The 26,195-nt window shown below is 41.2% G+C and overlaps 1 protein-coding gene across 7 annotated transcripts in view; it reads right to left on the bottom strand.

Annotated features, from left to right (window-relative positions):
• ERCC6L2 (ERCC excision repair 6 like 2) overlaps positions 1–26,195 on the bottom strand; it is a 231,730-nt gene that overhangs the window by 71,940 nt on the left and 133,595 nt on the right. For 2 of the 7 annotated variants that reach the window (XM_075128648.1, XM_075128643.1), the window contains one exon: positions 3,996–9,087. The exons of 4 other annotated variants lie outside the window; for them this stretch is intronic. In XM_075128648.1, the coding sequence (XP_074984749.1) occupies positions 9,024–9,087 (64 nt within the window). In that variant the 3' untranslated portion in view covers positions 3,996–9,023. Of the gene's footprint in view, positions 1–3,995; positions 9,088–15,629; positions 15,734–26,195 lie in introns of those variants that run through there. One more of the 7 variants, XR_012668545.1, reaches the window with a different exon arrangement.

Consider the following 26,195-nt stretch of genomic DNA (forward strand, 5'->3'; position numbering starts at 1 on the left):
GTTAGTCAAGCCGGCCAGCGGCAAGGTGTTATTTCCAGCTTCAACATTTCTTGAAGGACATATTTGGTCCTGAGGTACTGGGCGCACCAGAGACTCCAGGATAGTCGTTGATGTGGAAGGAGCTTTATAGGGCACCTAACCAATTGTAGCCTGTTACACCTTCCTGGCCCAAAAGACCTTTCCTAATTTATATTGCCTGCATCAGGCCTGGAGCAAAGATTTGTCTAGATCCTTTAACCCTAGCCAATGGGAAAGTGCCTTGTGAAATATTAAAACTCTACTGTTGACCTATGATTAAGGCTGATCCACCAGAAAAATCTATTTTATTCACAATGGTCCTCACTCAGATTACAGTCCATGGGCCTTGCCAAAGATTTGCTGCTGTAGATAAGGGTCAACCAGAGCCATTCTGGCTTACATGTTTTGGGACTGTCCCAGGATACAATCCTTTTCGCTAGAACTAGGTAGGAGAGTTAATATATTAATGGACATAGCCCTAAAAATGACTTCCCAGAACTGTGTTTTGGGATATATCCCATCAGCTTGGAAAGGCATGGAAAGCTTGGTTCTAGAACAATACTTGTAACCAAACGACTCATCTTGCATCAAGGGAAGAGCAGCTTGCCTCCAGGGACAGAAATTAGCACAGCATCTTAAATCAGAGGGGTAGCCATGTTAGTCTGTATCCACAAAAATAACAAGGAGTCCAGTGGCACCTTAAAGACTAACAGATTTATTTGGGCATAAGCTTTTGTGGATAAAAAACCCACTTCTTCAGACGCATGGAGTGAAAATTACAGATACAGGCATGAATATATATTGGCACATGAAGCATCTTGGCTGATCTCGCAGCTGAAGAGTGGGAAACATTTTGGAGAAGAGGGAACTCAGACAAATTTTAAGAGATTTGGTCTGACTTTTTAGAAATCTTAGCTTTCATCCCCTAGGAATTAATCAAAGATGTCCCTATCCTTTCCCCTCTCTGCCTCCCCTTCCTTTCCTTCCCTTCCCTTCCCTTCCCTTCCCATTCTTCTGTTTAGTTTTCTGTTCTTCCCTTATTTTGGGGGAGGAAAATTTCAATAAAAGAAAAAGAAGGAGAAAAGAAAAGCATGCTTTAGTCAAACACACATTATTAGGCTGAATATTGGAGTAACTGGATGAAATTCTCTGGTCTGTGTTAATCAGGTCATACTTTGACCAAAAGGCCACTTCTGGCTTTTAAAATCTATGTTTTAAATGGTGGATAGCACTTCATTATAATTGTAGTTTGAGCAAGCATAGTCTCTGTAATGCAGTTCCCCATTCAGTGACATGGGGGTACTTAAAAATGGCACTTTCTTCAGAAAATGCTTTGTGATCCTTAGATGAAAAATACTATATAAGCACCAATTACTGTTACTATCATGGACACAACAGCTGTTGCTGCAGTGGATATTATCCTCTTCTGGGGTTTGCACCTCAGATATTCCAGTAAAGTCATTACTTTCAAATCTTCACATTGCCAGAGTATTTTAAAATATCTTCTGCATATAGGCCCTGATTAAAAAAGCATCTCTATTCAGGAAGGGAACACCAGCATGTGCTTAACGCTAAGCATGAGCTTAGTTTGCTGTAGGTACTTTTAGAGTTTGCCAAGTATACAACTTGTCATAACAGAGCTTATTATTCATACTGAGTCATCATAAAGAAATCTGTTTGAAAACAAAAACATCCCCCAGTGCGTTCACACAAGCTTAGTTTTACTTCCATCATCACCAACAATTATTATTTTTCTATTATTATAAAGAACGTGATTTCTGTGAGCACCATCAAGAGATTTGCTGCAGCTGTACCACCTTGGGCTACAATTTTCTCAAATCTCACAAACAAAGCAGAGTGAAACCTGCTCAGCACTTAGAGAGACCTTTAAGAAAAATACAGAGTGCAGCTTGGAAGCAGATTATTCACTTGGTTCCTCCCTTCCCTTCTGCATAGAATTAGGGGCCACCATGCTGGACATTTGTTTTTTCTGAAGAAGTCATACAACTGATGTCCTGACAGCATGCTAAAATTAAAAGGCCCTTTGGCACTTTTTGCAAGAACTGGGGTGTTGCCCAGGTCAGATTACTATTCGCATAAATTACATTCTGCCTAATTAAAGCCCCTCTGTAGTTTCAAATGGATACAGTATTCTTCACTTTCCACTTTAAAATGCAAAAATGTTGTATGCTTTTAAACAGCTGTGCTCCACCCCACAGGTGACTGCACTTCTCTGACGGGTAAAGGCATTTCTGTATACAGAAAAGTCAGCTTTTATAGATTGTAAATGTGCTTAGGATCCTTTGGGAGGAAAGGCATGGCATAAAAATGTAAGCTATTTTGATTATTGTTATAGAGATGGACAAAAAAAGCTATTGGAACAAAATCAAAACTGAAATCCTATAAAAATCTCCAGGTGTAAAATCTCTAAGTGTAAATACAGAGCACTAATAAAATGAGCGGCTGTGATTTTAAGGTCAGTTTTGTAGCTTTAAGATGCTAAAAGATGGCAGAAAATGAACTCAAATGAGATTTTTGGTAACCAGAAAGACCCAACATCAAGAATTTACATGAAAGCAAGAAACTCTCTGAAGTGCTGACAACTTGGCTGAGAATGTTCCCATGTTACAATCTAGGGTCAATTCTCCTCGAGACCATTTGGCTAGAACTATATATACACAACATTTCCTCTAGGACTGAGGTGGTATTCATCAAATTGTGATCCACTGGGATTTATTGTCCTGAAGATGATAATTGAGGTCTCATTTACCATGCAAGGCAAACACAGACAGCCCCTTTGGCTGTTGGTGTTGGGCGTTACTCTTAGACAGGCACCCTTGGTGAGCTCTGAATTCTGTCAGCAGAGCTGTGAAGAGGGCTGTTTGAGAGACAGCCCGAAGGCAAGCAGAGCATGCTACCAAGTGGGAACGAGACTGTCTTTTTAGTACAGAATGTTTTTTTTCCCAACTAAAAGAAAGCAATCTGGTATTTGAATAAACTTGTTAGATTTTGATCTGTGGGCTTACATCATTTTTTCCATACTTTCCCTTGGAGCAACTGATTCCACAATTTAAACAACAAAGTTCCAGATACTTGTAAAAACATTTACATTGAGACCATATCCCAGAATCCTCCCATTTACCCTTAAATGCTCTGTGTCACAACAACCACTCTGATGGTGGGCTAGGTAGGCTCCCTCTGGCATCTGCCAACACCATTCTAAATGTTGGCTACAGTAACTTATTTTTGGTCTTTCAGTGGGGGAGTTGGATGCGTGGACTCACATGCAATTCAGTAAGCAAGCCAGTTACATATTTATGAAGGGCAGTGAATTGCATGATGTTTAATGCTTCTGGGAAACAATATGCTTTGCAATCCTGGCTCCCCCCCTTTTTAAACATTATGCTGTTCATGTCTTATGTAAGTTCTAAATGAATAAACATTTGGATAATCAGGGTTTACCTGTGCTTCCTGTAAATTGTTCCAGGAAAGCTTACTGATGAAATCTGTAAAGAATTTAAGCTTCTGTTGTGGTAGCAACCAGAATATTTATGAATGAATGATTATTTTAAAAATTACTTTTACCCATACACCGGTTTCTGTCCGGCTGAAATGCACCAGCACTCTGTTCTCTAAGACTGCGTCTTCACTGCAGAGTTAGCTCAAGTTATACACACTTGCATTAACTCTTCTTGTGTTAGCCTCGCTTGAGTGAGAGCAGTCACACTGTGAAATAACACTGATGCCTGGTATACACTGGAAAATTATATTGGTTTGACTACGTCAGTCAGGGGTGTGAAAATCCACACTCCTGAACGGTGTAAGTAACCTGACCCAAGTGCTCACGTAGAAGAATTCTTCCATCAACCTGCCTACCATTTCTTGGGGAGGTGGCTTACTTACAGTGATGGGAGAACCCCTCCCCTTGGCATAGGTAGTGTCTATGTTACACTAATAAAAATGATACCAACAGGATCTTGTAAGAGGGACAAGGCAAGTTGCCATGTTTATTGTAAATACAACAAAGTATTCCTATATGCAATTTCTATATAGATCCATTCACACACACAGACATTCACACACAGGTTGTACAAAAAGGTTGTTATAGTTACCAGCCTAGACATTGCTCGTGCCAAGTCATTGGCCAGGTGGCCTGGACACAAGAGTGGAGCCGAGTCATTGTCAGATGCGCATCCGATGCTCCTGGAGGGTGGTTGTAGAACCAGACTCAAAGAACACAGTCCCTGGACCCAATTTTTGTAGGTCTCTGGTTCAATACAAGTCTATGGAAGTTGCTTCATCATGCTGAATTTACAATTGAGATGACCATCAATCAGCTCAATCAGTAGGTGGTACATCCATGATGGCTAGGTGTTATCTTCTTGTTCTTCCTTGATGCGTTTTGCATGGATTCCAGTTCGCCCTCCGGGGTCATCCGATTATCTCCACTTTGCATATTCTTCGGCCCATCGATACCAAGGTTGAAATTCTTAGGATTAGGCTGGCACTAGTTACTAACCAATTATTTCCCTGCTTCAGGCTCTCAATTCCATGCACTCATCATCCATTCTTTTACTTAACAACACAATCTATGATTCTTGATTCATTGAACAAGTTCTATCCCACTATCTATTTTTCCCTCTTTGGATACCAAGATTTACATAGGCATGACAAGGGGCCCCCGTGGGGAAAGAGCATCAGAGTGTTGTTTTAAAGAACAGCATTATTTTCTCAAAGTTCTTATCACTTTCCAGCACAGACTCTTTGTCCTGTTCCGGTCTGAAATAATTAGCACTTTGGCCTTGCATTTATTACAGAGTGAAATTCAACAGCATGGAACTGATGTTCATACTTTTTTACAATACCTATATACTCTTTTGTCTATCTTTATTTCTACTACTACATAATGATAATTCTATCATACTTATATAACTTTGAGGGCAACCCAACATCTACAGTGAGACACTACAGTGGTACGGCCCTGATGGCTCAGCCAACTTGAGTAAAAAGCACCACCACTCTCAAGTTAAGGGGTTTTATGTGTGGATGGGAATTGAGTTAGGAGCTCCACTTGAGTTATAACTCCACTCTGTAGTGAAGACAAGCCCTAAGACAACCTGGAAGCAGATTTCTGTAGTACTGGTAGTTCAGAGTGAATTTGAATAAAAATGTGGATACAGATGAAATTTGGCAATTTTGGATTCAAACAAGCAATTATGTATTTGAAAAGAAAAAATATTGCTCATCTAGCTGGATAATTAGCAGTAGTTTATTCATCAAAGGCACAAAGCCAGATCTTGGGTGCAGCAAAGAGGGGAATAGCTGGCTCCCTGATTCCCTTCCTTAGATCTGGCACAGAATAGAACAGCTCGGGGGCTACTCTATTTTATCCAGCCGGCTATGGTCTTCTGCTTTGCTCTAGCAGCAGGAAACATTCTTCTGAGGACTTTTATCCACTACTCTTTCTCCCCGCCCCCCTCTCGTGAATGTGTGAAAAAATTGGGAGGTTGTTCTAAATTCCTGTTCTGTCCTCCTTCAAAAGTCTCCGCAAACCCACCTAAATTGTGGAAATGCTGCAGCTACAGTGACAACACAATGATCTCTGTTTGTCTGCATGATACCAGGCCATATTAGTGGGACCAGGACACACAACAGTGCCTTTAAAGTGTAAACTCTTTGGGCAGGCATTGTGTCCTTTACTTCTCAAAGGAATGGGAGAATGATTTTGTGGTTAAGGCTACTGGCTTGGGACTCAGGAGATATGGGTTCCATCCTGACTTTTGCTATGACCCAGGGCAAGTCACAAAGGGCTAGATTATGCACCCCTTCTTCACATTCACATTGGGTGACTTCATTAGGACACTGTATGTAAATGCTCACCAATGTGAGAAATTGATACACAATCTAATCTTTAATCTTTCTGAGCCTCAGTTCCTGATACGTAAAACGGGGATAATATGTCCCTACCACACAGAAGTCTTGGGAGGGTAAATTAATAATATTTGTAAAGGAACCATATACATACTTAGACATATTACTTATTGTGACATGCCTCATACATTTACAGTGCTATATAAATAATGAATAATACTATCAGCAAGTTGATAATAAATTAAGCAAACTATATAAAATAGACTTCATATTGCAGGGAAAAAAAGGTAAATTATTAGGTGTTAGAGTTGCAAACATTTTGTTTTATATGCTACTTCCAAGAACAAAAATATTATGGCCAAAAGAAAAAAAGGTGTCAGCCAATTGGCTCTCTGGATGGCTGTCCCTTCTTTTAGTAGTAATAGTACTGTCATGCTGTTTTACAAGGCAGTAATCCAGTCACCAAATGGAGAAGCTATGAGACCAAAGCTCTCATGGGTTATGCCAACAAGGGGACTGAATTATGGCCTTGTAAAAGAGCGTGGCAGTACTATTGCTGCTCTTCTGCTATATTTGTTTTAAAAATAGAATTTTAAATAATTTTAAAAAATAGTCTCAGTAATTTGTCAAGTAAAAGAACCATCTAAACCAGTAGTATGGAGCAAAATAGGGCAGAATTTCTCCAGAATAACATAGTGCAACTAGGAACAGGTTCCCATAAAATGACTCTCCACTCATCTGACTCCTGAGACAAACCCTAGCCCGTTAGATTTTTTCATTATATTTTCAGCCTTACTCATATCTGTAACTCATGGTTGCAGGCAAAACAGGAAACACAAGCTACTACGCTACTTTCATAATGTTTCAACCCCTGTTTTGAAGGATAAAATGGTTTGGATAGATTAGGGAAGGCTTAAAATAAGCATCTTCAAGTCCTGTTTCAAACTACTACCCAGCTTTTTGAAGTCTGCCCATCCTTCAATACAACAAATATGAAGAGGAGTCATTTTGTTTGAATTTGAAATACATGAAGATAATAACAAGGGCCTGAGTTGCAGAGCTCAGATCTGAACTTACCCTAAGTTCATGGTTTCTCAGATCAAATGATGTTAGTCATGGCTCTAATGTTTATTAGGAGAGAGAGAGAGAGAGACAATGTTTTTGGGTAGCGCTGATTGAAAATTTTCTGTTGAAACTGTTTTTGGATAAAAAATTGGGTTTTTGACTAAACAACCTTTTGTCACAGAAAGTGTCCTGCTTTCCATGGAAACCTGACTTTTCATTAAAAAGCTGAACACCTAAAAAACCAAAGCATTTAAGTCTAAAACTAAAATATTTCAATTTGGAAATGCTGCTCTGGTGCTATATGGGAGTTGTTATTTTGCTGCCTCATGCCTCCATTCTCCTCTATGGGCTAGGTTCCCCAGCCAGACTACATCTCCCACAATGCACTGCAGCTAGGGATTCTGATGAAGCACTGTTCTATGCTCAGCAAGAGGAGAAACTCGAATGTATCAGGGAAGATATAGCTCATCCAGGGAGCCTGGCCCATAGAGGAGAATGGGAGTATGAGACACCTGAACTACAACTTCCATGAGGCTCAGTGAAGTATTTTCAATTTTAACCTAAAGATTGTGGCCAAATTCGCCCCCCGCCTCAACCACCACCATTTTTTTTTTAAAACAGAAAAGTAAAAAATTTATGCAGGAAGAAAAATATTTTCCACTCAGCTCAGTTTTGGGGAAACTGTTAATATATCATAACCATTTAATTGGTAAGGACAGATCATGTTCAGCAACATGTCATTAACCAAAATTGAGCCCTCCTGGGACCAGGTCTTAAACTGAATAGCAGACAGATTTCACCTCTCAGTGGTGGCACTGTGCCAGTGAGAGCTGCTGTAGCCAGTGTGTCTACCCATCCATCTACCCAAGCATTTATATCACACCCATCACGGTGGTATCTGACTGCATCAGACAGTGCAATGCTCTGGGTGTACCAGGCAGAGTGGTCCTGTCACACCTTTGAAAAGTGGTGCATGCACTTCCTTCTTTGCTGGCCCCCTTCTGTTGACTTGATAGAGTTGGAGGATTGGACTCTTAACTTGCAAACCATTTAAAGTTCAACCACCATTAACCTGTGGATTTATTTCTGTCCATCACTAGACACTACAGATTCTTTTCAATAAGAGGTACTGATTACCAGTGCATCAGTTTACACTATGAAGACTGCTTCAGACATTCAAAAGAACTAAGAAACTAACTGAAACTGTATAGGGTATAAGTCAGCACAGAATTTATTCATTAACCATTTAAAAAAAAAACCTGAATGCTTCAGTTCTGAGAAAAGCAACAATAACTGCAAAACCTACATTTCAGTCACACCCATGATTTTCTGCTCTTCTAAGCAATGAGAAACAAATTGGCAACAGGCTGACATTGAAGGGGATTGGAAGGCAGATTTAACATCTAAAATTTGTAAATATTCAGGAGAGGAAATCTAATCACATTTAATTCTGGGTTCATCTTGTTTGCTGCATCCGCTAAATTGAATTTCCAAATAAAATTACCAATATGCTTATGTGAGATCTTTTAAATACATCATTAGGTAAGGAACTTGGCAGGGTTTCAACTAAAATAAACAATATGCAGTGAATTGTGTTCATTTTAATAGCTTGAACATATCCATAGATGATGATAGGGAAAGCAAAGTCCAGATGTACAGGCCCTCAGCAATTCTCTTTAAAAACAAGGCATAATTAAGGTTTACTCACACTGTCCAAAAAAGGGTAAGAGTGAACTAAGAACCAGGATTTTGTTCAAGGCCTCAGAGTAATTATATATTTTACATCTCTTTCAACGCAATGCTTTGCTTAAGCATGGGAATGCTCTAGCAGACTTGTAACAACATTTCCATACTGTACATTTATTGCAGCTACTCATTAAGTCAAATTGCTAGCACATGAAGTCATGTGGAAAAAGAAGTATTTAAGACATAACATTTGCAGGATGCAAACATGAGAAGTGAAGATTTTTTCATCAACTTTTGGTTCCCAGTCAAAGCAAAATTCCAGGGAACATGCAAAAGGGAGCGAGAGGGGGAAGATTAATATTAATTTGAAAATGATTTTGAATTCAGTTTCTCAGCAAATTGCAGTTCTCCACTATGCCATTGTTCATCCAGGGACAGATACAGTTTCTTCAAAGCACATGAAATGAAAATGATAAAGGCCCATTAGTAACCAAAGCTGTGTTTTTTTTAAAAAAAGAAACAAATACGACTACAATCAATCTTTTACACTCACTGTAAAACTATTATTTGTTACCTCAGTAATGATACTTTTAGAGATTCAATATCATAATTTGACATAGTTTGCTACAAACTTATATTTTATAAGTATTTACAGATAATTTATTTTATCTGATGTGTAAAGAAAAAAAAAACCTTACTAATGCTTTTTCCCTTCTAAGCTAGGCTTGCTTTTACAACAGCAAACAATTAAACTTTCTGCACCATTAGACCTTTTTTACAGCAGCATAGGTCCACTGATACCAATGGAGTTACACATATAACCAGAGAAACACCATGACGAATCAGAACCTTTATCTGGAAAAAGTCACATGCAAGAAATATCACAAAAATAATTTACAGCCTGTAGAGAAAAAGTCAGATAAAGGGCTATTAAAATTACTGGTGCGTTAAATGACAAAAATAACAGAACCATCCAAACACACACACACACATATATATGCACCCATATTGAGTAACTGTTTTGGCATAAGTTAGTCCCTTTATTACTTTCATTAATTTTGGAAGAGAAGTTAGATGACTGGGGAAATATTAGGAGACAGAATACAGAAGAGAAGAAAATGAAAGAAATGATCAGGGTGGAGAAGTTTGGGGAGTATCTGGAGATTGCTAAGTGACCATGAGATCCTTGTTAATAGAACCGGTCCCTGGGCCCTGTAAAGGAGAATCTCAGCTTTTTGGGTTATTTTTAAATAAAGTACCTCTCTAGACCATTTTCTTGAGGAGATGGCAATCAGTTTACATGTTCAAGGCTAAGACTGAAAGGAATATGCAGCTGAGCTCCACTTCTGTTCTGCAGCAGGAAGCAGGGAGGCCCTTAAATCTCCTACCTGCCTCTGTACAAACATACCCACACAATCGCTAAGTAAAATGAATCAGTAAAGTTTTGGGTGTATCTCAAAGTATCATGGTGTTTGCGATCCCTGAATCCTTAGGCTGGGCCTATTCATGGTTGTGTGATCGTGACAGTTTGGAATCTCTTACATTTAGGATGGAGATGGCAAAAACTGTTTGGCAACCAACTCCAAAATGACTATGGCCAGCTCTGCCTATTAAAAATGTTAATCCTCTCTGCTTGCATCTTTCACCAGTGCCTCCTGGTGTGCCTTGGGAAGCAACCAAGTAGTTCCAGAAGCCCCCCATCCCTCTCCAGTACTATCTGAGGAAAGAAGGGGCCAAGCTACTGCTGAGAAAAACAGGTGGACCTTGCAGCATGTCCTGAAGGTCAACAGATTCAAGACATTTTGGACCATCTTTGTTATTCACGGACTGCAATCCCAATGAATGCCCCTATCAGCCCATTCGCAATCCAAAATACCTGCACTCTCCGTTTGCCTGCCTTCCTCCCCGCCCCCTTTAATTTATATGCTTTTCTTTCCAAGGACTTTTTTCATGTGAGCACCAAATTTCCTTATGCTGTTTTGAGCCTGTCTCTTTTCCTATCCACAACTTTCATGGCATCTCAGTGTGGTTTCTCTGTGCTAGGGCATATAAAAGCTTGAGATGTCTATTAGTCACATCTTCATTTTTGATTTCTTTTATTCCCCACTTCCAGACAGATAAGCATGATGCAGCCTGGCTGTCTTTCGGCCAGTGCCTCTCTTCCCAGCCTCAGCTTGGAATTTGAAGAAATGGTACTAGGAGGGCGCTTGAGACACAGTTGCCTCACCAACCACCAGCTAGTGGAGATCTACCTCACCACTCTGGGGTGATGTACTCCATCTTTCCTATCCAGAGCAATTGAGAGAGACCTTAAACAGTCAGGGGATACTTGGGTACTTCAGGAACCAAACAAGATCCCTTCCTCAACTGACTACATAAGCCCATCGCCAGACGTGACCTGCTTCACAACCAAGCAAGCAGCCAGCCAGAAACCTGCCTACCAACACCACTGCTGCTGCTGTGAGGAACACCTGACACCTAGAAGGGCCTTAATGAGATAATGAAGAGAGGGGAAATAGGTGGGTGAAGAGGTAAGGGCTAGGTGTGGGAGTGGTGGCTGAATTGATGGAGTTGGGGGGATGGAGGGAGGGAAGGAAGAGTATGGAAACAACAGATTTTTTGCAGAGGACAGAGAAGCATGGAACTGATGGAGTTAAAATGTTGGCAGCATAACACTAGTGGGGAACAACAGCTATTGCCGCACCAAAAGGAACAACCATCACCCATATGACTGGCACCTGAGGTGGGTGTTCAAATGTCTCCCTGTTCATCACATAGCAATCTGACTAAAACAGAGACCTGAAAGAGAGAGCCTAATGGATATTATTTAGTGTGTAGTACCACCACGGGGTGGGGGAGGGGAGGAGGGAAAGGCAACAGCAGCTGCAGTAGCACCTGATGTAACAGTAAAGTGGGAGGGTGAACCACAGACCCTGGGACGATGAGTGCCCCTCTCCTGTATTTTATGAAGTCCCTTCTGAAGGGGCAAAGAAGAGACTGCACACAGAGAAGAAACCATCGTACTATGAGGACAGAAGTTAACAAGAAAAAAGCAGCCATTGCCCTAAGAGTCAGGACAGGATCTAGTGCATTGAATCAGTGACAACAGCTGGAAAACTACGTACAGTACAACAAAGAAGAAATAGCAATGTACAGTAAAATAAGGTTGTTCTCTACATCCATCTGAACCAAATGGAAGCAAAATAAACTGGCATCTGACATTTTAGGCAGCTCAGAGCTTTCAGATGTAGGTGGGAGGAGACACAAAATTAATCTACATTTTCAGAAAGTCCCATAATGCAGGGAAAGACAGTGATATTCTGCTTTCATTTAATTTTAATATGCGACTCCCCACTCCTCCCTCATCCTCAGAGCTCTACAGTTACTTCAGTAAAGTCACACACTAAAAGATTTATGACTCAAAAAAGTTAAAATATTATTTTCCACACACATGCAGTTCCCCTCATCTTGAAAATCAAGTGTCTATTTTTATTTAATTCAGCAGCTTATCACAACAGTGTGGGAATCAATGCGGCCTAGTGGACTGGGACTCAGGAGACCTGAGTTATAGTCCCAGCTGTGTCCCTGGCAGATGGGTGACCATAAGCAAGTCACGTCACTGCCCTGTGCCTCAGTTTCCCCACCTGTAAAATGGGGATAATGACACTGACCTCCTTTGTAAATCAGTAGAGAACTACTGATAAAAAGCTCTATATAAAAGCTAGATATTATCATGGCTAATTATTTTTCAGGAGTAAATACTCCATGTTAGACAGCATTGCTACAAAGCAGCTATGTATCTATTATCCCTGTAATTCACAAGCACTGTGGATTTCAAATAAAAATTATTCTACAATACTTTTTACTAGCTATTGAAGTGCATTAGTGTTCCTGCATCTTTGAACTATGTATAAGATTACAGCTATTCCTGTGAATTACTGGACGTCTTTATCTAAAGTGAGTTTTAATAACCTTTGAATTTTTTTAGCTTTAGGATTTAGTGATGGCCCAGAATAGCTCTTTCAGTGTCTCTGTCCCACCTCATTATTTGTGGGAAAGGACAATACATGTGTCCCACTTTCTGATCTGAGCAGCTTCATAAATCAGATCCCATATTAGATGGTGATGGTGAGCCAAATGGCAGCTGTTGTTGGAGGAGCTCAATAAGAATGAAAGCCTGTGATCTTTCCTGTCACTTAACAAGCCTAATTTTTATGGCTGTCATCATACTTGGAATGTCTGAGAGGAGATGCTATGAGACACAAGAAATGAGGATCACAACAGGGAGAGGGAGCACAAGTGACTTTGTGAGCTTTTCTTGCTCCTGCAAAGACACTCTCTCTCTCTTCCCCCCCACCTCCCAAGGACATTAGGTCTAGTGTTCTAATATGACATTTATGAAGAGCAAATTGATTTCCAAGTGCTTCATGTATAAACCACTCTAGGTTTGATCCTATAAGATGATGAATGCCCTCAATGTCTATGGACTTCACTGTGAATTGAAGGCACTCAGTGCCTCTGAGGAGTATGTTTCTCATCAGGCAAACACCATAGAGTTATGTATAAACTCTCACTCTTCAGGAAAAAAGCCACCCATTAATTGCCTATGGCTAGGAAGAAACATCTGCTATAAGCAAGAAGTTCCATAAATACCCACTGTGACCCTGGCAGACCAGGTGCCAGTTCATGCCAAGGCCCAGGGATTCACTGAACACTGACAAGTGCACAGCTGGAAACCAGTCTGTCGCGCCTGTGTGTTGATACAGTTAAAATAGACATTGCTATAAGAATATATTTAGACTTTATGGAATGCTTTTAGGATGCTACGTGTATTAGTCTTACTTATAATATCTGTATCCCATGGTATAAAGTTAGATTGAGTGTTTGCATTGTAAACTGCTGTGATTGTATAACTCACCAAACAGGAAAAGAAACATTAATTAAGGTAAAGTGCTCGTCCTGCACACAAGATGGCCCATTGAAGGTAAATGAGACGTTGTGTAGCATCAAAAGGACAGAGATCTTATTGACTGTGTTCCTCACTCCCACCAGGAAGGGGAGGCCTTCCCAGGAACTTATCACTTCATCTTGGATTCTGGGGTGAAGGGGATAAAAATACCTGACCAGAAGGAATCGAGATGTCTTCATGCTGTCTGGATTCTGAGGGGCAAAGATTCCTAAACATAAGCAAGAGATCCCCATGCTGCTTGGCATGGGTCAGCCCTAAAGGGCACATAAAGCTGCTTTTATTAGAAGCTAATGTTACCTTTTGTAAATCTAAGCCTGTAACTTGTGCATGTGTGTGTGTTTCCTGTTTTAATCTTGTAAATAACTCATTTATTTTCTTAGTAATTATCTCTTTAATTAGATTATTACAGGATTGGCTTCAGGTGTTGTCTTGGTTTGAGATTAGAGTACAAATGACCAGGGTAAGTGACTGGTCCTTTGGGACAGGGAGTAACCTGAGTATTGTTGTGATTTTTAGTGTAAAGTGACCATCTATCACATAGTCCAGCTTGCTTGGGCAGCAAAGATAGACTGGATTGCCCAAGGGAACTGTCTGTGACCCCATGGTAAGACTGTTACAATACTTTAGGAGTTCACAGTTGTTACTGGCTTGATGAAATCGAATTATAAAACATACAACCAGTCTGGGGTTTCTGCCTTGCTTTTTGACAGTCTGCCCTGAAGTTGGCACCCAAGGTCCTGAGCCACTCCAGACAGCGTGAAACCCACTACAGTGTTTATTGTACTTTCCTCTGAAGTAACTGTCATTGGCTGCTATCTGAGACAGGATACCAGGACTATGTGGACCAATAGCCTGATATAGTATGGAAATTCCTATGTACTATAAGGGGACTAGATAAATAATATATTTAAACAACACAATTCAAATGTAGCAACTAGAATGTGTTCAACTAAAAGCAATATTAAGAAAAGTTGTCTGAATTTTACTTTTTAACAGATTTAGTGTCAAATCATGGAGAGTTTGCTCAGTTCTTAGGCAAAACTCTCACTGACTGTAACAAGAGTTTTGGACTAAATAAGGACAAAGGATCTCTGTAAGGGAATCTTACCTGAATTTGAAGAGTAGAAACTAGGCTTACACACAGAAGGGATAGATTTGCAAAATGTTCATTAGCTGAACAAAAGCTGCACTTGGAAACAGAGAACTGCCAGTCTTATGCTGAAGAATTTCAGAATCCTCACAAATGTAGAGAGGCAAGAGGGAATAAAGCAGCACAAAACCCCATGGAGGGTGTAAAAGTAACTTGGACCCAAGGATAAACAATTTATTAATAGTCCCAAGTAGTCACTTAGGAACTGGAGACATGTTGAATATCATTCAGCATCCCCAGGAAAACAGAGTGTGCTGGAGGGCAAAGGATAGGGCTGTATGACTGACCAATGCCCAAGAGTCCAGGAGAAAGTCATACTTAGCATCTCATTTAGGAGTTTCATAAGGTGGTGCATGCTCATTTTTAGTACATTCCTCTTTTGGAGACACTCTTTATGACTGTCTCCTGCACTCTAGGATTGAGGTTAGCCACACGCCTCTGGTCTTTCACTGTGCAGTATTCCCAGAGACCCAAAGAAGACAGTCATATGATCTAAGCTACTATACTGTAAATGATACTTTATAGGAAGGTACCAGAAGAAGCAAAATATTTAAAAATAAATAACTCAAGAGCTAATGTAAAACTTGAAATAAGAATGAAGTTTGCTTGTAATTAATGAAAAGATAAGGGTCCTGGAACTGGCCAATAATTATATTCTCTGTTACTGATTACTGGCTGAGAAATTATAAGAATGATAATGAGCATCAGATTAACTTTTGCCTTCGAGGTGAGACTGAAGAACTGCTCTCTCCTCCAATTACAAAATTAGTGTGAAAAATAACTTTTACAGAGAAGCGGGGAACAATTCTTTCTCTAGTTTTAGCTAGTGAGCACAATAAACAAAATAAAAACAAAAACCAGGCCCCATACCTCTTTGCATTACATCATTTGAGTACCAGATGTGGTTTAGTCTCTACTGGTGTGGTAGAAATGAAGACTGCAGAGGCACATTCCTCCAACTAGAATATCATCATCTGAAAAGCAGAACACAAAATATTGCAATCACCCTATCTTATCCCATCTCTTGACCTTCTTGTAATAGAAGAAGTCTTGCAATAGAATTCTGATGGTATATGAAGTTGACATATTTCTTTGACTCCAAAATAACCTGGTTCCAAGGTCTTGGTGTGGTGCTGGTGGTAGTGGTGGGCTGATCTCCTGGTTGGGGAGGAAAGTGAACGCTTTATTCTTTTAGAGTTATCAGGTGCCTCTTGATATATTTGCTCTCAAATGGCTCCTCTCCTTTCTCTGTGAGAAATCCCAGCAAGTGCTCTTCCACACCCAAAGGCTTGTAGGATGTCGTGGATATGTATTCACTCCTCTGGGTGCAGTTCAGACCAGTGAGAGGTTGTGTCACTGCCTGGCCTGTAATCTTGCATGCCTTAAATGCTCTGCTGCTATGGCTCACATAATGGCCACCAACACTCAGCAGCCAAGCATACAGTTCCTGGAGTATCTGTGTGCTGTGCAGCCTGGATTCAGCACTCTGTCCCCAGCAGCCTGCCTACTACACCACAACCCCGCCTTGGTCTCCACAAGCCTGGGTTACTACTTGCAGGGTGACTCGAACATACTCCCAACCCCAAATTTCCCCACAGGCATCTGCCATGAAGTGTCCAGCCCTCTACCAGAACATGCAGAGAAGTCAATAAGGTTTGTTGTGCCTTTGAAGAGATAAAAGCTCAGCATATTACTTTAACAAGTGTTCATCACTTCAATTCAAACACAGCACTGGGTTGGTTTAGATTAAAAGTAAAACAAAATTTATTTATTCAAAAAAGAGGTAGGTTAAAAATGATTTCAAGTACAAATGATAAAGACAGCGAATGAAAGTAAAATATGCCTTCTAGTGGCTAAGACTTAACAAGCTACTGTCTTTGTTCAATCTTTCTTCTTTATAGCCATGGCTGACCTTCTTTCAGTCAAGAAGTTAGAAGATCAAAGTACTGGCTTTCCTTGTCTTCCTAGGTGAAAGATCTCTGTCTAAGCAGGTTTTTCACCTATATTCAGTTCCCAGAGACTTTCTCAGCTTGCAAAAGCTCTGGCCCCTTTTGTCTGTTCAGTGATGGATGCCATGACGGCTTCTTCTCTCCCCTTATATCTTTCCAAACTCACTATTTTGTCCCCAGACTCAGATGACTTCATGCTGTTCTTCCCTGCCAGTGGGCGTCTGATCCCTCTGCTGATATGTATTGTGACAAAGTTCATCCTCTACCTTGGTGGGTCTTGCACTTATTGGCAGATTTGCTCATCTTGGAGCTTCACGGCAGCCCTCAGTCTGGCCATTTTTCTGAACCCACAGTCCAGGTCGACTCCTCCTGTGTCTGACCAGGAGTTGAGAGGATTTGGGGGGAACCCGGGCCTGCCCTCTACTCCGGGTTACAGCCCAGGGCCCTGTGGAATGCAGCTGTCTAGAGAGCCTCCTGGAACAGCTGAGTGACAGCTACAACTCCCTGGGCTACTTCCCCATGGCCTCCTCCCAACACTTTCTTTATCTTCACCATAGGACCTTCCTCCTGGTGTCTGATAATGCTTGTACACCTCAGTCCTCCAACAGTCCGCGTTCTCACTCTGAGCTCCTAGTGCCTCTTGCTCCCAGCTCCTCACATGCACACCACAAACTGAATTGAGCTCCTTTTTAAAACCCAGGTACCCTGATTAGCCTGCCTTAATTGATTCTAGCAGCTTCTTGATTGGCTGCAGGTGTTCTAATCAGCCTGTCTTAATTGTCTCCAGAAGGTTCCTGATTGTTCTGGAACCTTCCCTGTTACCTTACCCAGGGAAAAGGGACCTACTTAGCCTGGGGCTAATATATCTGCCTTCTATTATTCTCCAGTCGGGCTTATTTATTTATTTAATTAATTAATTTATTTGGTGTCCAGGTCCTGTGGATCCCCCTCTTAGGCTGGGGGTGGGTGGGGGAAATCCTTTAGCAGTGGGCGGGCTTTGCCCACCCACTTCCCAGATCCCAGTAGGGATTACTCTCCTATAGCCATCTGGCCCGACCCTGTCACAGCATGTAAATGGGGTTTCCATTGTTTTAGGCCACACTTTGCTTAATTTCATTGGTCGCTTTTGCTAGCGATAGTTGAGTCATTACCTCCTCCCCTTGTTAACTTGAAGGCTTTGTTTATCTCTCATGTAAATGCACCATCATTGTCTCTGCCTGATGACCAGACTGGTCAGCCATGCAAGTACACGTTCCATTGTCTAGGGCCACCAGGGCTTATGCATTGCTTGCTTTTAAGAGCATAATTCTAGCACATCTATAACTCTTTGCACTCACATCGTACATACATCACAGGAATATTAATGATAAGTGAGTTATTAGTTTTCCAATAATATATATACACACACTCAAAGGTGGTATGTAATATCATAACAACAGTGTGTTGGGTATAGTGAGTACATCAGGCCTGACAAGAGCTGCTGACAAAGTAGTGGACCACACATGGAACTCTGTGTTGCACATATGCAAAGCTGTTAGGATGGTTAGTGAGGAGACATGGATTATGGTACCTTCAGTAGTCAGATCATATTCTCTGTCTCCTTCTCCCATGACTGGCTGCTGCAGCTGAGAGCTGAATGCGACTGGGTCTTCAATGTTGATTAACTGATTGAGGCCCATTCCAGACAAGACTGATAATGGTTGTTTGAGGAAGCACCTGGCAGAGTTGCCTATCCCTTTTTAAGGGAGTGTGCCTGCCATCTGTTAAACCTGTCTGCAATATGAGGATGCTCCTGCTAGATCCTTCAGTGATCCATGACACTCAGGTTGTAGCTGTGGCATACAGTGCTTTTCCAAGGGGAACACACAGTGTAACTGAGAATTCAACTATAAAATTCATAATTCATGCTGTATTGATTAGGGTGAATTTTGAAATGCAAATTTTGCAAACAATTTTTTTCCAGTGAATATTCAAACATTGAATAAAAGTTTTCCCTAAGGATTTGCTCTAGTTAAGCTTGAGCAGTCAATGTTTGCAGAAAGCAAATGCAAAAGGATCACAAGACACTCTCAAACAGAAACTCAATTGGAATCTGAACAGAAAGTAAGGGGGAAAAAATCTATCCTCTATTCTATCAGTTCTAATTAGTATATGTTCAAATTTTAAAATAAGGAAGTCCAGACATAGTTATACATGTATGCATATATTTTTATGTTTATACATGCAGTTACCACAGCTGAAAGTGCAAACTGGTCTTTATCTGGCACCTAAATATTATTTTTACATGCAGCTGCCTAATTTGCTAGGTAATTGCTGTAATTGTACATGCAAAAAATGCAGAAAGCAAGGAGAAAGAGAGACATACAAAGGATACAAGAATATAAGATTTTGTTAATATCCACTAATACTGAATGTTGAAATCAGCCAGGACAGGTGTGAGGAAAGTGATCAATAGCTGCAAGTTAGATCACAATGCAGAGTTCACAGGACATGATGAAAAATAAATTCTCTTTGAGATCTGTTCAGCACAACTACTGTATCTAGAAAGTTGACAGAATTGATTACAGACACTAAAACCATGGTTAACTGAACCTCTCTGTAATTCAAAGGTTGATTATATCCTCAGTGGTTTACTGAGATCTGGGTTCGTGGAATTCAGAATGCACTCAAAATAAAGACAGATTGCTTCGCAAACCCAGCCAGCTAGAGAGGAGCTGACTAGAGCTGCCCATTAGTTGGGCTTCCTCAAGGCCATGTGGAGAAAGAAAAGAGCACAATCAAGTGGGGTTGTAGGCATCTGGTTTCTCCGGGCTAGAAACTGCTAGTGTGCCTGTGTGGTAGTATTTGTGATGTACACCAAAATATTAGGGTGTGACGTAAGATTAACCTCTTTTTACTTGAACTCAGGAATCCAGAATTGGAAAGCCTCATGTGCCTTCACCCTACTTTTTTGTTATTGTTGTTGTTTTTAAAATAGTCCAGGATATATATTACTGAATTCTCTCTGTAAATCCTCATTCAAGGCCTGATCTGAAGCCAGTGCAGTCATTCCATTGTTTTTCCACAGGCTTTGGAACATGCATAAAGTGGCAGGATCAGAGGCCACAGAACTGGCCAGTTCATATCAATGGAGATTTTGAAGCATTTTTGGGTATTTTAAGAGGCTGCTTTGTAATTTCAGTGTTGCCATTCTCATGATTTTATTGAGAGTTTCATGATATTGAGAGTTTCATGACAGTCTTTCTTGAGGCTGTAGTTCCTAGAATCATGACATTTCATGAGAATCTCAACTTTCATTAAAAAGCTCTACATGATTGTGGAGAAAAGCTTAAAAATGGGACCTGAAAGGCTCACACAGTGACACCGGAAGTCACATAGAAAGAACCCAACATTTATGATGTGTTTTTGAAAAAAAAAAAAAACCCTGCTTTTAATACACTCCCATGCTTTTTTGAAGCTTGACCCATGATTTCTTAATGCCTATGGCTGGCAGTACTATAATTTCCCCTTTTAATTTACATTCTCTGTAGTCACCTATAGTAATAGTAACAGTTACTGCAGTTTTTCATTAAATTCTGAGTGTATTGGGCTTAAACTTGGATGACACTTATTGCCTTCTGTGATGTGATGTGCAGCCTCAACTCTTGTTGATGTCTTCTCAGGGTTAAATCTGCTCAGTATCTCACAGGAAGCACTTGTTACTCTAGGGCCCATTACTGCGACCTGTATTTGCTGTATAGGGGACACAAAGTATAGGAATCAAAAAGTTGTGAAAAATGGTGTCTCAAAGTGCATCTGTTTCAGTAACAGATTTCAAATTGATATAGTGCAAAAAGAAAAGAAAACTAGAAAATGGTTTGGAAATGTAATAAACTCCAGTAGGTGCCTTATAGCTGGATAATTTTTTTTTAAATACTTTAGATTAGTAAAAGACAAAAGTTATTTTAAGTGTCTTTGTGTGTTGTCAGACTCTCAGTGGAGTATAGGGTATCTAAAGATTAGGAGCAGCTGATAGTACTGCAGTTACTTGGGTGTATTATATTGTCACGGAAGATCTATAAAAGGTGCACAGGAAAAAGCAAAGTCTATTCTCTAGTTCAGTGGGTAGATCACAAGGGGGATGAAGAATTCAGGTCTTGTGCTTATTTCATTAATTGTGTGTCAGTATATGTTCAGAGTTCTTTATTCCCCAGCAGCATAATGGGCCCAGTTCTGATCTTAGTTAAACTGATATAAAGTCAGAGTAGCTTCTCTTAAAGTCCCCTAGTGTAAATCAAATCAAAATGAGGCCCTCTCTCTGACAATAATAGGGCCAATGTGGAAAAACAAGCTTATATTTATTCATAAAAACATCATCAAAATATGTAGGATTGCTCTGTGGTCATTTAATAAATGACATTTGATTTTGGTGCATTGTTGGGGTGCACTAGTCTTCTTAAGAAGGCACAATGCAATTTTCACTTCTACCTGAACAGTTGTTGGAAAGGACATCTGTTTCATGTTCCACCCTAGGATGTCACCTTGAAAGGAAAAATACTGTATGCAACTGCACTTCAATGTCAGTATAGGTAGATCTCAAGTCCTAATGTGGAATTTGAACCCAATAACCAGGTGTCCCAGAAATGAGTATGTTACCACCTGAACGTACTCTCATGTTTAATGGGGTATTTTCTTTTTTTTGCTGCATAAGTGATACATTAACTAATCATCTGGCCATTTTGATCTATGGGTTTAGAACAGCCTTGCAGGGACAAACATAGCAGGAAGCTCTTTCAGTGAGTACATTCAAAATATGGGGATGTGTCTGAGTATGTAATGAAGAGACAGCACATCTGGCATGTGACATGTTACACACTGTCATAACAATGTAAGTTAAGATTCTCTGGAACAAAACAAGGTAACCTAACCTTTCCACACTCTTGCACCAGTTAAGAGGATTTCAGAGCTGTGGAGTATAAAATGTGCATACAACGGAGCAAGGAGACAAGGGAACTATGTTTCAAGATATTAATTAATTAGAAAAATATCAGAAGTGAAGACACACATGAATATTATTATTGAAAAGAGGATTTTGCTACAGAATTTTTATAAATGGAAACTGCATCAAGTTTAAGCCATGCTTAAAAACAACCATATGGGACAAGAGAGCAACAGCTGTGCTCAAATATTTTCTTGAGATGAACATTCATACTCATTCATTGCTGTATCAAAATAATATCTACATATATCAGTTTAGTTCACAACTGCTTTTGAAAGGGTCATTATTAACCCATTCTGAAGCCATTGTTAGTTGCAATTGTCATTGTTCGCTCTTCCATGGTGGCACAGAATACGGTATATCCCACTGACTATGGTAAAATATACCTTTTCTGCCAGTAGAGAGGACATTGGTCCCTCAATACTGCCTAAAGAAGCAAAAAGAGGGGATTTGGGGTTTCCCAAAATTGTTCCAATATTTTTCCACCTTGGAAAAAAGAAACATTTGAGAAAAAATGTTAAAATGAAATGTTCAAGCACATGGTCATAAGTACTGTATTTATGACTTGGAAAGACAATTTGAAATATGTCCTTGTGACAGGGCTCCACTCACCATGCTAGACCTCCTGCTGGTCATCTTGGGGATCAACTCTGTAGGTCAGTACGCCCTCTCCAGGTGGTGTCTTGCCTGCTATCACTTCTTCTCCCACATCACTCCAAGGATGACAGCGTCCTCTTTGTGACACAGTCCTCCATCCATGCTACACTCTGCGCTCCCCCCTTCCGGGGAACAGTACTGCAGTCCAAATGTCCAACCACTTCCTCAGTGGCGAATGGCTGGAGGGAACCCGGGCCCGCCCTATTTCTGGTCCTGGTCCAGGGACCTTGTACATGGCACCCACATGCTGTGATCCCTCCAACTTCTCAGTACATTTCCTGGGCCACTTCCCCACAGCCCCAGCACCTTCTTCATCCTTACCTCAGGGCCTCAGCAAGCCAGTCTTGGCAGCCAGCTAGGAGCTCTTTCTCTCACTCCCCTGTTCCTGCCCAGCACTGCTCTATCCAGGGTGCTAGCTTTCTACCACCTGCAAGGCAGCCAGTCCTCCCTCCTTGAGCTGCAGGGAGCAACTGACCCTGCTCAACCCTGCAGCTCTTCTTATATGGGCCTGCCAGACCCTGATTGGCTGCTCCTCACAGCCCCCATCTTAGTCACGCAGCCTCCATAGGGCTCCATTAATGCCCCATCACAGTCCTGCACTTACAATAATAAATTATACAGCACTATACATTGACATGGCATTTATAAACAAAGATATTTTCCCTGTCTTGAAGCCTAAATAAAACATACTAAACAGACGATGTGATGCAGGACCACAGTTCAGGAGAGGAATGGTGTTAAGAGGAATGATTATTAATGATAAGAAGGGAGTGAGCATTGCTTGAAGTGATGGATTTTAAGGAGGCATATAAAAGGGGACAAAAAGGGTCTCTCTGTAGGTGAAGACAGGAGGATCATTCCAAATATAAGCCCCAAGGCCAGGAGACTTACAGCTGGAATTCTTTGCTCAAATTGTAGAGAAGAAGGTGAAAAGCCAGCTTTGGCCAGCTTTATTTACATGAATTATGTTGTTGCTTACCCATAATTCCACTACTAAGCTTTGTTGCTTTTGTTGGAACTTATTTATGTTTTGATTATTAATAAATTATTATTAAGGCTCCGTGTTTGTCATGGAAGTCACGGAAGTCACAGATTCTGTGACTTCCCATGACCTCCGTGACTTCTGCAGTGACCTGTGTATCTGGCCTGGGAGCCGACTGAGCAGCTCGGGCAGCCCCTGGGCCAGTCCCACCGGCTGCTGCTGGGGCAGTCTTGGACTCCCCCACCCCACAGCAGCAGGAGTTTGGGTGTGGGAGGGGCTCAGGTATAGGGACTGAGGTGCGGGTCAGTGCTTACCTTTGGGGGGAGCTCCCCAGAAGGGCGACAGGAACTCCTCTCCCTCAGCTCCTAGCTCCACATGATGGCTCCGCCCGCAGGTACTGCCCCCACAGTTCCCACTGCCCGCAGCTCCCAGCCAATGGGAGCTGAAGAACCGGGGCTTGGGGCGGAGCAGAGGCAGCACGTGGAGCGAGGAGCTGGAGGTCACTGCTTCCCAGGAGCCAGGTAGGGACAGGGAACCTGCCCCATCCCCGCCAACCCTCCCCCCCAGCACCCATGGTGCCCCAGGGCTGCAATCCCCTCCCCCCCCCACCAAGGACCTGCAGTGCCTACAGAACCACCCCCCTGAGCCACCCCACCCCCCTAAGTTTTAGTCAGGGGTATATAGTAAAAGTCATAGACAGGTCACAGGCCATAAACTTTTGTTTACTGCCTGTGACCTGTTCATGGCTTTTACTAAAAATACCCATGACTAAAATGTAGCCTTAATTATTGTTATACTTGTACTCATAAAAAGACACAACAATTGTGTCCTCATACCCTAGAGTAAATGGGTCACCCTGAGTGAATGAGTTCACAAAAATCTCATTTAATTGAAAATCCAATTTTTTGTTGAAAAAAAGTTTCAGAAGAAACCTTTCCAGCAGCCCTACTGGGAGGACTGTAGGGAGCATATCAAATATGGGACTGTGACTGACACCGGAACTGATAAAGAATTGCCAATATCTCTTCACACTTCTATTTAGCTTTGATTGCACAGTAAATGTTTCTGTTAATATCTATATTAACTAGGGGTCACCAAATGAAATTAATAGGCAACAGGTTTAAAACAAATAAAAGGAAGTATTTCTTTACACAATGCACAGTCAACCTGTGGAACTCCTTGCCAGAGGATGTTGTGAAGGCCAAGACCATAGCAGGGTTCAAAAAAGAATTAGATAAATTCATGGAAGATAGGTCCATCAATGGCTATTAGCCAGGATGCACAGGAATGGTGTCCCCAGCCTCTGTTTTCCAGAAGCTGGGAATGAGTGACAGCGGATGGATCACTTGATGATTACCTGTTCTGTTCATTCCCTCTGGGGCACCTGGCACTGGCCACTGTCAGAAGACAGGATACTGGGCTAGATGGACCTTTGGTCTGACCCGTAGGGCCATTCTTATGTTCTTATGTCTTATGTCTAGGTTCTTTTCTCCAGCTTATCACCATAGTATCCAGCCACCTACTAAAACTAAATAAACCAAGAACCTTGCTACATTTTCCCCTTGTACCAAGAAAATTGCTGGAATGTGTATGAGAGAGCTTCTCTTCCTCCATTTGTCTGCTTTTCTTTACTTGAAAGTCCAGTTGTCATAGAAAGGCTAAAGAACTGAGTTTTGCACTTTGTTCTGAAGGTGGTGAGGTCTGTGGTCTTGATCTTGGCAGCTAGCCCAAGACTGTGGAAAGTTCTGTTCCCAAGTCTCACAAACTTGATCCTTGAGTCTGACAATACCATTGCTCCTGTGGAATGTAATAATTGAGAGAGGTCCAAGGGAAAGAGTCTTAATCCAATGCCATGGACAGCTCTAAAGGTGAAGATGAGTACCTTGAAAACTTATCCAGCGTTTTTTTTTGTTAGTTTTTTTTGCAGGAAACCACCATAGCATGTGGAGCACTGGGATGCTGAGGCTGTCAAGCAGCCAATGTTGCTCTGGAGGAAGGCTGCTGCACGTTGGACCAGCTAGCGATTTTTGGAACAATCTTTCTGAAGTATTTTGACTCACAGCAATCCAGCCTAGAAGTCAATAAGACATAGTTCACTGTGACTAGGGCATCATGGAAGTAAAAAGGGGTAGGCAAAGATTTCTTTCCCAGCCAAAAGGTGGAAGGCAGTTTTTTCCCCCTCAGTCACTGCTATTAGGCTATCAAGAAATAGTGACAATTCCAACAGAATTCCAAGGCTATGAAACGAGTTGACTATTTGCTGCTGAACTCCTTTAGTAGCTGTTCAAAATGCCTCCCTCTTCCCACCAACTTTACTTCGGGACTTTCTCAGAGTTATTTTCAGCCAGCTGCCTTATACCCAACTTGCTGATCTCAGAACTCTGCATGCTCATTGGAGGCTTACCTCAAATCTCCAAGATTGTGAGTATGCAGACGTGAGATGGAAATTTTAAGAGAATAGCTCACTCACTAGAATTCTATTTAAGCCAGAAATGTCATGGAAACAGCATTTCTTGTGGCGTTTCAGCATTCTACTACCAAAGCTGGAACTGCGAATGTAATGTAGAAATATGCTAAATCCTGATCCCAAGCTGAGTAACTGGGCTTGGTGCAGCAGTGTTTTATGGGGCTGTGGGAAAGGAATACTCCTCTCAGGCTGTGCCACAGTGGCAGCATTGATGCTCTGGGGCCATGGCTGTAACAAGGAGATTGCTATAGTCCTCATTCAGAACTGGTCAACAAATACAGTTTTGTTGAAATTATAACCTTTATGGGAACGTGTAAATTTCAACAATGTTTTCTTTGGCATAAAGTACAAAACTTATTTCGACTATCATTTCGAGTAATTTGCTTTTGACCTTTATATTACA

This window comes from Caretta caretta, chromosome 5 (assembly GCF_965140235.1).
Source record: "Caretta caretta isolate rCarCar2 chromosome 5, rCarCar1.hap1, whole genome shotgun sequence".
NCBI classification, from domain to species: domain Eukaryota; kingdom Metazoa; phylum Chordata; order Testudines; family Cheloniidae; genus Caretta; species Caretta caretta.